Raw genomic sequence first — 14,670 nt, forward strand, 5'->3', positions numbered from 1 at the left:
TCCGATAATCCCACACAGACACCAGGCCTTCCTCACCACCACTGATAATTTTCCAGTTATCCATCTGGATGGCAGAGATCCCAAGCTGGTGGGCAGATAATGACAGGGCAATTTTATCAGTGCGGAGATCATGGATTCTCACCCTCCTGTCCACGTTGCCACTGACCATCAGGTTGGGAGGGCTATTCCTGAGGTTGATGCAAGTAAAGTCACCAAGAGCATTACCCAGCTTTGAGAGGCAGCGCTCTGCTTCTAGGCTGTAGACCAGGATCTTGTTTCCTTCATACACCTATCCCAGACTCTTCACAGCAAAAGCAACCTGGTTGGCTGAGACATCCAAACATGTGACAGGCTGGCCGTAGACATAATGGAGGGTTCTGACGGAGTCTTCAGCTTTTAGCAGGTATACCAGATCTCCAGCAGTGGCTACTGCCACAGGGTACCCTCCAGTATCTGGAACTATTTCAAGGTAGTCAACCAGTTTCTGAACTTCAAATTCTGCAGATACCTGCCAGTATCCCTCCTCATTGGGGTATAACATTACAACATCAAAAGCAGAGGCTGTGGCAACAGTAGCATCTTCCTGGCTGAGGGCTAGTGCTTGCGTAGTGCTCAAAAGGATGAATAGGATACTTTCCAGTCTTTAGATCCCAAATATTAAGAATTCCATCCTCATAAGCCGCTACCGCCAGCGAACTGTTTATCCTCACAAAGGAGACATATGGCTGCATTCCAGGCTCGTCCTCCTCATACTCCAATTCCAGGAAGGGGGCTACATAGTCCCAGGTGCGGGTGTCCCAAACTCTCACATCCCCTGATGTATACCCAGCAATGACAACACCATCATGAGAATGCACATCACATAACACTGCGTCAGGAACAGGTTCCAGCTCACTCGCGGCACCTTTTCGATTCTTCCAGTTGGTTTGTAACATTTGTTCCATGGCTCGGCACTCTTGGAAGATAAATTTCCAGCAAGAATAGTCTGAGATGCTGCTCTCCGGAAGGTGCCCTTCCTGCTGGCATAGCCTGTACCACAGCACCTCATCTTCTGCAATCACCTTCCATGTTTTGCTCACCTGTGCACATCTTCCTAGATCGTTCCTGTCCAGATACTGAAATATATTGATTCATAAGGTAGTTGGATATCAAAGAAGGGCACATCATCCATTTCATTCAGGTCGCGGATGAGCTGATCCACCAGCTGCTCACCCCCCGCCACCCCCCCTTGCGAGCCAGAGGAGAGCAGGATGTCTCGCCACGTCCTCCCTCTCAGCCTGAGTAGCCCGCGCTGCCGCTGCCGGGGGCCGCCCAGCGCCCTCCAGGAGACCCTGAGCTAGTGCTAGGTACCCTGAGGCCTGCTCGCCGCACCCCGGGCCATCTCTGGCCTCTGTGCCCACTGCTCTGCAGCCTCGGGCCGTTGCCTCTTCCTCTGCGCCTGGGCCTGCGAAAGCTCCTCCTGCCAGCGCCCACGGAACTCCTCCAAGCTGTGGTCGCCCATCACCGCCGTTCCAGGGCCTCCAAGTTCTCCTCAGCCCCCTCCGAGTGCCCAACATATCCTTTTCTTTACCCTCCTTGATAGAAATTTAAGTTGCTGCTGCTTTTAAATTTTAATATCTGCACTTTGATGATGGAGTTTTCAGCCTTTCTCTTGTAATCAAATACAAGGTCTGACAATCAAGTTTGTGAATTTACCCTAGAAAAAGTGCTATATAACTCATTGTTGAATATCACTACAGTCACCCTCCCCTTGGGAAGCTATGCACTGATACCAGGGCCTAGTCCACCCTTCAAGGCAATTCTGGAACTCTTTTTCTGGAATGCCCATCAGAGCTGTCATTTTATGAGGCTTGACAATTACACGTAAGAAATATAAACCATAAAGTTTGCAAACTCATCCAGAAAAATTGCTTTGAAGGGTAGACTATTTCATTAGCACATAGCTTCTCAAGGAGGGGTACTTCAAGGGTGACCATTGTTACACTCAGCAATGAGATAAGTAGCACTTTTTCTCATGTACACAGCAAATAGGTTATCTTCTATTCACATTGCAATTCCTGGGGAAAGCAGTTTATGAGCTTCTTGAAGAACATGCTCTCAGAACTTCTTGAGGAGAGCAGATAAGAGCAGATAGAAGTTAATTTCTTCCAATAGTTAGCTATTGCTCCACAGATTCCAAAACACTTTGCTTTGAAATTTGCTGGTCTGCGGGCCACTAAAAAAAAGCCCAAATGCATTCTGACCTGGTTTAGTGTAATATGATGTGAAAATTATTCTAGCAGATATTATAACATTTCATTTAAAATGTATTTATTTATTCTTCGTGTGGTAGCCAGTCTCTAAGATGTCCCAATGATCCCTCCTTCCTGGTATTCACACCCTTATATAGCCCCTTCCCAGACTGGACAAAAGTGATCTATGAAACAAACAAGAAATATAGGGTGTGGATTTTAGGCTAGCTCATAAATGACATTGTTCCTGTGGTTTTAATCTCTTTATCATTCATTGTGGAGAAAGCCAGCTACCAAGGTATGAGGATACTCCAGCAACACCAGTGGTTGAGTCTACTCTTGATGACTTCCTTGACCTGCTTCACCAGGTGTTTTGTTATTTTTATTAATACAGTCAAAGAAGCAACCTTTGGCGTTGGGGACCATAACATCAGTGGCCCTGCTAAAAGCCACTGAAAAACCAAGGACTCTTGCTAATAGACAGGTAACGAGCCATCTTAGAAGCTCATCTTCCAGCTCCAGTCAAGCTATGTGATATAACCAAAATCTTGACTGCACTCTCATGAAAAAATCCAACCCAGAACTACTGAACTAAGTTGCTCCTGAATTCTTGAATCTCAGAAACTAGGGAGGAAATGTTCATTGTTTTAAGCTAAAAAGTTATGAAGTAAGTGTAATAAATTTACACTTAGCTGAAGAAAAAAACAACTTCATAAAATATTAAGGTTTATGTTTCTTAAGTGTTTTTTATCTAGATAGACTTAAATGTTCTCTTAGAAATACAGAAGGTTATAAAAGAGTACTTTTAAATAAATATAGAAATGTGTCTTCCTCAAGCATATTGGTTTGTAACTATCTAATAACAAGAAAATTAAGGTTGACTTGAGGCTTAAAATATTCTCCAGTAAGTTAAATTTAGTTGTTCTTAAATAATCAGGGAGAGAAAGTGCTATTTAATTATGTGACAAAAATTGCTATTACTGGCTACTATTGGTAAAAGTAACTGGGGTCAAGGAGTTATTGGTAGGCTCTAGGATTATTTGCTTTGTCTCAATAGCAATACTTGTAACCAATATTAGACACACACATGTCTCATCACAAAGACTACCAGAGAACGTATGGGTTATGAGTCACAGAAAACAGGTAGGTTTTTCTTTTCCTGTTTTACGTGGAGACTGAGTCTGAATTCTTGTCTTAGTCTCCTTTAGTACCATGTTTTAAACAAATTAACTAATATGCTAACATGGAAGGAAATAAAGATTTAATGCATGTTCTAAATATTGCTTTCTTAAAATTGCAACAAATAAAAATTTTTGTAGTAAGAATATCTAGATACTCACCATGTGCTTTAATGCATAAAAAAGCAGTTTTCTTCCTGATGGTTTATCAAAATCAGCAATAATCCACAGAGTGACTGCAGAAATTACACTGTCATCTGAAAGTTTCAAACAATCTAGTCAAATTAATTCTTCTTAAAATCAAAGTAAAAGCAGGAAAACATTTGTACTTAACACAGAAATATAATGACAAATGTATCAAAATTAATATCTTCACACATATGTTTACATGCAAAAATGCCAGAAAAGCAAGCAATTCATTGTGTAAGCTTTATACTCACACAAGAGAAAGCTCCCAGTGCTGGTGAGCAAAAATGCCTTCCTTCTAGTTCCATTTGCAAAAAGAAAAAAAAAAAAATAATTGATATTTATACCCCACACATATGTAAAAGCAGATATAATCAAACTTAATAGTAAGTATAGAAAAAAGCAATCTTTTATCAGGTTAAAATTCACTTATTTCCAATTGTTTGACTATCATTAACTTGGTCTAATTCACATCACTTCACCCTATCAACATTGACACAATTCCCTTTTCAGAAAAGATTGCAAGTTTGAAACCCACAGAAAGAAACCATCTTCATTCTGAAGTCACAGTTAATCTCTCTGGGCTTCAGCCTGTAACACCTGAAAGGACACTTGTCTGGCTTTCATCACAACCTATAGAAAAACTGGTCCTTTAGACCAGGTAGCCAATTTAAAATTACTATAAAAAATTTGCTATGAATTTATTCCTGCATAGATTTGAAACTACACTTATTGCCAGAGTTGGTAGTTTCTAATTATACAAAAACTGGCTTTGGTTAACGAAAAGAAAAAAAAAGGTAACCAAAAGGATAGCATTTACTCCATTTGCAACCTTCAGAAGCAACTTAAGAATAAGGCAGTAGTAACATATTCTTTTCAAAGAAGAGACAAAGAATTCTGAAGCCTTCTTAATGTCGACACTTTCACCATCAGTTAGTAAAATGGAAAAATTTCAGAAGTGCTAAGTAAATTTCTTAAAGCTCTGTTATCTTTTATACATTTATACAAATGCAAATATATAGAAAGTACGTTTCTCAGTTAACATTCTTTTAAATTGTAAGAGATTTAACCAAAGAGCATTAATTATAGGCAGACTCCTTCCCTTCCCTTCCTTTCCCCTTCCCTTCTTTTCCATTTCCCTTTTCCTTCCCTTTCCTTCCCTTCTCTCCCCTCCCCTCCCATCTCTCCCGTCCTGCTTCTTTCCTTCTTTCCATCCATCCACACATCAATCATCTATCTATAGTAACCTCCCCATTATCTGGCACCCCTGGGGACTGGTAGATTATGGATAAAAGCAATTTCTGGTTGCTTGAGAGTTACTATTAAAAATAAGCCTAACTAATTCTATAACCCATACCATACAATAAACTCTGTATTAATTTAACAATATTGAAATACACTAATTAAAAGCAAATTAAGACAAATAAAGACGAACTTCATTTAGTATAACACAGTTTTACCATACTACACATATGTGTATACAATGTGTGCACCAATATGCATCAACAGAGGCACAATAGCAATGCAGTACAGTGTATACAGAATATGACCAGTTAGCAGTCCACTTATAGTCAGATAAACAGACCTGTGCTGTATAATCACAATGTTCCACAAAATGCATAGGGTAGTATAATGGCAGCAGTGGAAAGATAATCCATACCTAATTGTGACTAGCCAGGAAATCAGCAGAGGTCTTAAATACGGATGTTTCAGGGTGCTGAGCACCATGGGAGCCCATGGAGTAAGGTGCAAGGTGTCCGGCTTACTGACAGCACAAGGTGCCAAATGTAAAATCTGATTTTTTTGGGCGAGGGGGAGGGAGGCCAGGTTGCATGCCAGTTGCTGGAGTTCCAGATAACGGAGATTTTACTGTGTTATATTTAACATGAGGTCTCACTATTTTGCTCAGGCTGATCTTGAACTCCTGGCATCATCCAGTCTCCTTGCCTTAGCCTCCCAAGTAGCTGGGACTATGCATGTGAGCCACCATGCTGGTTTAGCGATACAAGCTAACTTATTCTGATGCCCAGATACATTTTTGAAACACAACCCAGAATTTGATAAATGTTTCTATATTTTCTTCCTGATTTTTCTATCCCCTTTTGCCTTCACTTGGCATATACAGAGCTGTAGCCTATCTTAAGAGGGAACTGCATTACATTTTATTATTTGCCAGATTTCCTATAGACAGACCACTTTATGAACATAAAACCATGGAATCTGTTAGAAAGTAATCCAGGGGCCACCTGGTTGAAACCTGGACTTAATGAATAGCATTCACAAAAACTGGTTGTAAGGCCTTTGCTTTAAATATCCCTCACAATTAAAGTTTCTGACTTAAAACACAGTTCACTTCATTTTTAGATCACTCTGTTAGAAAGACATTGCTTTTATACTGAGACCAAAATCAGTCTATTTGTTTTCTTGTACTTAATGAGTCTTGTTTTTATCTTTAAAACAAAGCAGGCCAAACAAAATAAAGTAAAACAAAACCAGCCAAATTTTAATTATCTTCATTTATCTGAATATTTAACTGTACCCTAATAAATCTGTGGTCCCACTGCAGACATCTCTTTTTAGACTAAATTCTTACTTCTAAATGTGTTACTATCTACCCTCCTTGGATTATATCTTCCAACCTAAGCAAAATAGATGTTTAATCAGAATGCAAAATTATTATCTTCTTTGATCTGAGAATTGTACTTTTATTCATGCATTGTTATCAGTTTATATAATCTTGAAAAGGTTTTATTCCTTTCTTTAAAAGGTGAAAATAGGTTATTTTTTTAAAAGGCAAAAAACCAAGATGAACTCTGCATAATGATTAATTAGAATAGAAGGCATCATTTTCTCAGCATAAGCAATCCTTGAATTTTAAAAATTACAAACTTTCAAATTGAACCCTAGGCTTCTCACCAAATATAGCAAGGTATCAAATTATTGATATTTATTGATATTGACATTATTATACATCCTTTACTATAATTTACAGGTTTTTATCACATTAGGAATAAATTTATTTACCTTTTGGGGTTAAATAATACATATTCTTTGCAATTACAGCACTCTTGTCTTGTGAATCCAAGAAAAAGAAAGTAGAGAAATCTTCAATATCAGAAGTTACTGCAGAAATTCATATTAAAGGTTAAACAATGAATTAATAAAGCATGAACAATTCAACAATTATTGGTAGAACAGATATGGAGGATTTTTTTACCTGATGTAGATATTAAATTAAGGTACTGATGTGTAGTGTGCAAAATCAAGGAATTTATACGAGGTACAACATTATTCTTGTTCATCAGAAAATCAATTGTATTTGTCAGATCATTTAATGTGCCCTAAAATAACAAAAAACATTATTTAGATAATATACATGCTTCATATGCATGTTTTAAGAATATACAATATGGGTGGTGCCTGTGGCTGAAAGGAGTAGGGCGCCGGCCCCATATGCTGGAGGTGGCAAGTTCAAACCCAGCCCCAGTCAAAAACTAGAAAAAAAAAAAAAGAATATATAATATATTTGAAGATTACTTAGTGTTAAATAAATCAATAATATGCAATTTAGGATTACTGTAATCAATGCATTTTCTTATAAAAATTAGAATCTTCTTTCCAATTAAGCAATTTTCAATATAATTATGTACAAGATAAATTTAATTATGTTTTACATTGCTATTAAATGGCCAGGATGGAAATTTTTACCAAAACAGTTGTGATTAAATAAAGAAATTTTAAATACAAAATATTTGTAAATATCATTCATGATGTATTTTCTCATAATTCCTTACCTACCATAAAAACTTCTCTTTGTAAATCTACAGATGTATCCATCATTCTGTGAAGAACAGCCATTTCTAGTCCTTTAATATTCAACTCTTCATTGCTAAAGGGTTCACCATTATAAAGAGCTTGAGGCAAAGGACCCAGGCCAGTCATCTTATAAAAGTTTGCTCCAGCCTAGTAAATTAAAAAATATCAGAGTGGTAGATAAAATATGGCTGTTTGGAAAAGAAATATTGAAGGAAAAGAGAAATAGCCACATATATACCTGACAGAGTAAATGTCAGACTTGCTAATTTCATCTGTTCTTTCCAAACATTACTAAAAGGAAAATAATTTATCTACACAGAGTAAGAATCAGGAAAGTTTTTCTATAAAACATCAGATAGTACACATTTTAGGCTTTGTGAGCTATCAAGCGTCTGTCGCAATGACTCAACTTTGATGTTATGTACTACAGAGCAAAAGCAGCCGCAGACAAGGAGTAAACGAGTAGGACTGTGTCAGAACCATGAGAGGGGCTCTACCTAACAAACGCAAACATTGTAACCTAGTTGCTTGTACCCTCACATTAATCTGAAAAAAAAAAAAAAAAAAAAAAACCCAAAACGAAAACAAACCTTATTCACAAAAACAAGCAGTGGGTGGGTTTGCTGGCCCATATATACAGTAAGACATTTACTTGAAAATAAAAACCAAAACACTTATCTGCATCAGAGGCTTATTCATCTCTGTATTTATTTGTTCAATAAACATTGAATCAATTGTGTCATCAGCATTAGGCTAGACACTGAATAGAGAGCTGAAATTCTTCCCTCACAGGATTCATATCTATATAAACAAAATATAGGCATGTATAAGGTTCTATGGAGACCCAGAAGAGAAGCATCTAACCAAGTTTGAGTATGGAGAGGAATGGGTGAGAGAAGCTTTCTGTAAGGGAGTAACACCGAAAAGTCTCAATGGCTTAATAAAAATTTGCCAAGGAGTTAAATGAAAAAAGACATTCCAAGTAAAGACAGAGCATAACTAAGACTGGAAGGGAAGTGAGAATATGGCACATTTAGGTAATCCAAATTTGCTGTGTTTATGGGGTATGATATATGGGAGAAAGCTGTCGGATAAAGGGCCAAAGGGGTTTACAAAGAGGCCAGATCACGAAGGTCTTTAGTATTTGAATTTTATCTTAGGAAAAAGAAATTTCTCTGATATTCAATACTAAGTATTATGATTATTGTAGCCAACATTCTCACAAATACCCGAAGAAGTTAAATACTACTATTAATTTTACAGATGACAAAAGAGGAAGATCAATTCACTTTCTATGTCACATAGCTACTATGTTCTGGAACCACAATTTGCATCCAGATCTGTCTGAGCTAGAGTATGAACTCTGCACCACAGTACTACACTATCTCTGCATATATTGGGCACTTACTATGTATTAAGCTATGAAAACTCTGTCCTCAAGAAACTTAATTTAATAGAGGGAGATATGGATTCATTAAAAATAAATGTGAATACAGTACCCTGGGGGTATGAATGAGGTCCTGGTCAATTCTACCTAAGGGGCTTTTGACAAATAACATGATCAAATTTGCTTATTTTAAAAAGAACATAATGGCAATAATGTGAAGAAAGAGTATATACTAAGGATACTAGGTCAGGGATAATGAGAAAAGTATGAGAAAGAAAAAGCAAGTGCCAGAAAAAAAATTAGTGGTAATGGACAAAGAGAGAATGAGGCAGTTTCTAGCATATTTTTAATAGGTTCTGAGTATTTAACATGTAGAACTGACAGGACTGATAACCTATTGTTTGGGAAGGTCGGAGGGAAAATAATTAGTTTAGAATGACTATCAGGCTCCCAACACAGGGGCGTGGGTGCACAGTAATGCTGCCTACCCTTCAGGGTGAGCGTAAAGAAGAAAACACCAGGCAAGGATAAAAAGGAAGAGGATGGGCTTGGTTTTAGATTCTTTTGATTTAAGATGTTTATGGGCAATTCACTGAGCAGTTGAATACATTAAGTGTGGACCTCAAGAAAAATACACCTGTGAGAAATACAGACCCTCATCTGCTCTTCCAAGCTATGATTTTCAATTAAGCAACCTTTCCATTCCAAAGACTAGCACAAACAAGCCAATCACATGAAATTTTATACTTTTAGTCCACACCTCTCTTCTGGCTATAAAACATATCTAATCACTTACTTCACATTTTCTTGGAAGTCTCACAGACACCTCAAATCCTACTGAAAAACTGAACTTGAGATTTCATCTCCTTATCTGTATCGCCTCCACTCCCTTTCAGGTTGGCAATGGCAGCATGACCCTCCCAGTCAGCTGTTCAGCCGAACCGTGGCAGTCATTTTTGATAATTTCTCATCTCTCTCTACTCTACCCAATCCAGCAGCAGGTACTGGATGGCACTTCCTAACTCACATACGTCCACTTTTCTCAGCCTCTACTTCCTCCAAAGCCTCCTAGCCCATCTCACATCCTTCACCTACACATTCCCTAATCTCTACCACCACACACTCTTACCCTCCAGCAAGCCATTCTCAACAGTGGAGAATGCTCTTTAAAAAAAAAAGAAAGCATGTCACTGTCATTTCATTGCTTAATACCTTTCAGGTTTTTCACTATTGCTAAGGACTTCTGATAAAAGTTGACATTAAATATTGTTCATAAGATCTCATATAAAGACCCTACTCTTAACTCTCCCACCTCATCTCCTCAACTTTCCCCCACGACACAAATACAATGCATGGCTGCAAACTGTACAGTGGCAATACCTGTAGTTCCTTCACATCAGGACCTCTGAACACTTTCTGTCTGGAATGTTCATCTTTTACCACTTCCTTTTTTCTTTTTTCTAATTCTTCCTCCTATTTTAGACTCAGCTTAAATATCACTTCTTCAGGAAAGTACTCCTCTCCCAATCCTCCAGAGCATTCCTCTGTTATTCAAAGTATTGTGCATTTGGTGGGTCCCTTCCTATGAAGGCTCATGTCCATCAATTTTGGTAATTTCTTTGTATCTTATTTCTTCCTCACTTTGGGAATTTCTTTGTGTTGTTTCCTTTCTTTTTTCTCTTCTCTCTAAATCTCTTGGGTTATGTCTCTAATGTTTACCTTTTTCTCAAAGTCAACAAGTAAAATTTGTATGTATCTAGAGTGTAAAACATGAGATCATGACACATGTATAGGTTGTAGAATGGCTAAATTGAGCTAAGTAACATATGCATTATTTCACATACCTTTCATATTTTTGTGGTAAGAACTTTAAAACTACTTTCTTAGTAAACTTCAAGCTTACAAAATATTGTTATTAACTATAGTCATGTGCTATGTAATAGATTTCTTGAACTTATTTCTCCAACCTAACTGAAATTTTGTGTCCTTTGAACACTATCTCCCTCAGTTCCCCCACATCCCTGATAACACCTACTGTTTCTGTGAGTTCCACTCTTTTTTTAGATTCCACATGAGTGAGATCATGGGTATTTATCTTTCTGTGCCTGTCTTATTTCACTTAACATAATATCATAACTTACCTCTCTTTCCCTATCATATTTAGAATAAATTCCCAAAATATCCCAAATATTAGCATGAGGAAATTTATTTTGGAGAACATTCTTCACATCATCCACAGTGAGTATATTTTGATCCTTCACATTTTCGTACATCTGTGAAAACAAAGATATAACTTTTCTCTTAGCAATTATTCTCTTTCCTCTAGAATGAATATAGATTTGTAAAATAAAGAACATATTTTTTATTTGTAAGTTCTAAGCATACTAATTACATATACATAATTAGTATATGTATATACTAATATACATATGCCACATAAAAACACATGAATCCTTTTAACCAATATCTTCTAATTAAGATGGCTTTAAAAATATTCTATAGCTTTCAAAAATATTACAACAAATTTATAAGGTATATTCTATTTTGATCAAACTATACAATGATTGTTAATAGATTATTTTTCTTTAAAAAGGCATGTGCTAAATATTTTTAAATGACTCAGAAAGGCTTTACTTTTATTTCTCCCTGCTTTTCAGTAAATACTCTGACTTGATTTTCTTTGCACCTCCACTCTTCCCCCAGTCTTAAATGTTCTGAAGATACTTGCAGTATGTAAACTGTTACTCTCCTTATATATATATATATATGTATATATATATATATATATTTTACACCTTCCTTTAGTAAGTATTTATACATCCTCTGCATTAGTGGTCCCCAACACTTTTGGCACTAGGGACTGATTTTCTGGAAAAAAACTTGTCCACAGACAGTATGGTCTGGGGGTGAGGAGGGACAGGAGGTGGAGCTCAGGCAGTGATCCAAGCAAGGGGGAGTGGCTATAAGTACAGATGAAGCTTAGCTCACTCAACTGCCCCACTGCTCACCTCTTGCCTTATGGCCCAGTTCCTAATAGGCCACAGACAGGAACTTTTTTGGCACCAAGGATCAATTTCACAAAAGACAAGTTTTCCATGAGGGTTGGGGGTGGGGTGGGGAGGAGAGAAAGAAGGGAGAAGGAAAGGATGAAACAGGAGGCAGAGCTCAGGCAGTGATACTGGGTAGCCCAGTTCTTGACAGTATATAGACCAGTACTGGTCCACAGTCTGGGGGATAGAGACGGTATCTCTGTATAACCCAGGTACTGTTTTAGGCTTTATATTAAGAGGAAGGGATCTCAGTAGATGACTCAGCTGAAACATAAATATAAACACTGAGCCAGCATTAACCATTCTGGGGAATGAACCTCCTTACGTACAGAAGAAACAAATACTAAGTACAAATGCCATTAGGTTAGTTTTGTAAGCATCTCAATTTAGAGGCAAGTTTTCTCCTCAGAGTAGAACATACAAGAGCCGTAATAATATAAAAAATAATTTTAAAAAGCTTTAGTTGCTTAATTTATAAAGGGACAATATTATGTATATCAGTAGAGAACTGCAATAATCAAATTCATCATCTATACTAATTCCAATGATAGTTTTCATAAACTTTGAAATGTTGTAATAAATAATTATGATAACATAAAAAATTATACATTCTAAAGAAATCATATTTCACGTGTATACTCACATGTACTATAGAAATAAATGCTTCTAATTCATCATATTCTTCTGCAATATAGTTGAAAGCTCGCCAAAGAGCAACTCCAGCATCACTTGCTCCATTAACTTCATCATCTGTATTAAGAATGAACACAAAACCAATTCTGGGAAAAGAAGACAAATAAGGAACATCACAACTATCTCCTGAATCATAAAACCACCACTTTTAAATATCATTAGACTGTAACATCTAGATGGAGTGAATGTATTAGCAGATAGAGGAAAAGGAGAATATTATTATATGAAAAGTTTGATTGTTATGCATATTTGCCAAAGTCCTCATAGCTAATAGATTCCTGCAAGATGTGAAACCCCCTCTCTGGTATTGACATGATCAACTGGACTGTGTGCTGCTGGACAAAAAAGGTAAATGTACTTTTAAGACAATCACAAGGAGATGGACCCTAGTATGAGTACCCAGAGTGATGAGATAATTCTCTCAGGAAAGCAACAGAGTACATAAGATTATCAAATAGTTTTAACAGAGTCTATCATAAAGGTCTATGTGTGTAACACTTTACAACACACAGCTATATTGTGTCAGGCACTGTGGCTAAGCATTGTTTTGAGTTCCACACTAATACTCTGTGTAACATACCATGAACATCATTGGGTTTCTTCAGTTGATAGTTTAGTGTTATAAATTGACAATTACCTAAGAGGAATTTTATGAAAATAGAAAAGTTCAGCCAGTTGTATGAAATCCAAGGTATATTCTTGAGCAGGATCAATAAACAGAACCTAAAAGAAAGATGGTATAGAATCACTATTTTAACACTTCAGAATTTGTATGAAATTTAAATTTAGTTTAATTTTTTAGCTAACAGTGAGATGCAAGGTATAAATTTTTAAGAAATTTATAGTAATCTCAAAGAATTTTGAGAAATATATATAAGAAATAATTTATGAAACACTCCTAAAAGCTGTATATCTAAATATAATTATACATGAAATTTAATAGATTACTCATCTTGTTTTTGGAAGCACAACATAAAGTATTTTTTTCCATGAAATTAAATACCTTACTCTAAATGTTCATGGGATTTTCTGTGATAATTTTTTTAAAAAAGGAAATAGAAATTGGATTTTGACCAAAAAAAAAAAAGCACTAACATAAATGCTTGCTTAACTTTGTTGCAGCAAATAAGTATTCTCTATGTCTGTGGGAAAAAAATAAAACCCTAGGTATTTTTTCCACACTTCAAAGTTCCAAAAAGGTTGTTTAGATATTTAATATTGCAATAATGAGCTTTTATGCATACATGACAAGGTAGTATTAATGTATTTTTCCCTGAAATGCATTACACTTTAATTTTTAGTTCTTTATATAAAGAAAAGTTCTATTATAATTCCTTTGAGAAATGTAAATGGAACATTAATATTGGCATTATAAAATCACATGAAGCCTGAATAATAACAGATAGATTATGTTACATTGCTAGTTTCTGAGACCATGTCAGCCATGTCACTTCAAGCTTGTTGTATCCGGTAGATCATTTCTTCCTTTCAACTCAGATGCTTATTCACTAACAGAAGAGTCCAAAAAGAATGCAGACATCTTTATAAGAGACATAAATTATCAAAATATAAAACTCACCAAATTATGAAAATTACGCCTTATGTTTGGTATACTTCCAGGATATATTGGCTTCAGAAGTTCATGGCAACTTGCAGGCCATGTAACATATAACTCATCATTTTCTAAGTCATTAATCCACTAGAAAAAAATCCACAAGTCTGTGAAAACTATATTAAGATAATACTTTAATCAAAATGACAAGTGAAAAATATAAAAAGTTGAATATTCTCTAAATTAAGGAATACATTATGTGCAACAATTTTATACTTTTGTAGCCTTACCTTTAAACCTTCCCTCAAAACAATTTCTTTAACTCATGTTTGTTTTTCATGTTACAAAATCAAATTATATAAAAATTACTCTCCATAAACCATTTAAGAGAGATGAATATTTATCTTAATTATTGGCAGTAAATGAGGCTGTCTATCTCCTCTATTTAAAAGCTTGGACATAATGAAAATAAAATGGTTCATAAAGTTAAATTTTAACTATTAAAAACTGGATCAAACATATATGCCACTATTTTAGAGGTGTGTAGTGGGGGCAGCAACCCACAATCAGCAAGTGA

The 14,670-nt window shown here is 36.1% G+C and overlaps 1 protein-coding gene and 1 pseudogene across 1 annotated transcript in view; both read right to left on the reverse strand.

The window, feature by feature from the left end:
* LOC105886957 overlaps window positions 1–1,501 on the reverse strand; it is a 2,120-nt pseudogene extending 619 nt beyond the window's left edge.
* Window positions 1–14,670, reverse strand: part of UGGT2 (UDP-glucose glycoprotein glucosyltransferase 2) — a 191,992-nt gene that overhangs the window by 79,142 nt on the left and 98,180 nt on the right. Inside the window, exons 13-20 of the mRNA XM_003789625.3 lie at window positions 14,121–14,240; window positions 13,179–13,264; window positions 12,492–12,627; window positions 10,940–11,071; window positions 7,394–7,558; window positions 6,813–6,936; window positions 6,620–6,718; window positions 3,572–3,666 (exon numbers count right to left, since the gene is read on the reverse strand). Coding sequence (XP_003789673.1) covers window positions 3,572–3,666; window positions 6,620–6,718; window positions 6,813–6,936; window positions 7,394–7,558; window positions 10,940–11,071; window positions 12,492–12,627; window positions 13,179–13,264; window positions 14,121–14,240 — 957 coding nt within the window. The remainder of the gene's footprint in view (window positions 1–3,571; window positions 3,667–6,619; window positions 6,719–6,812; window positions 6,937–7,393; window positions 7,559–10,939; window positions 11,072–12,491; window positions 12,628–13,178; window positions 13,265–14,120; window positions 14,241–14,670) is intronic.

This window comes from Otolemur garnettii, unplaced genomic scaffold (assembly GCF_000181295.1).
Source record: "Otolemur garnettii isolate 467f Iridium unplaced genomic scaffold, OtoGar3 scaffold00034, whole genome shotgun sequence".
In the NCBI taxonomy this organism is placed as follows: Eukaryota; Metazoa; Chordata; class Mammalia; order Primates; family Galagidae; genus Otolemur; species Otolemur garnettii.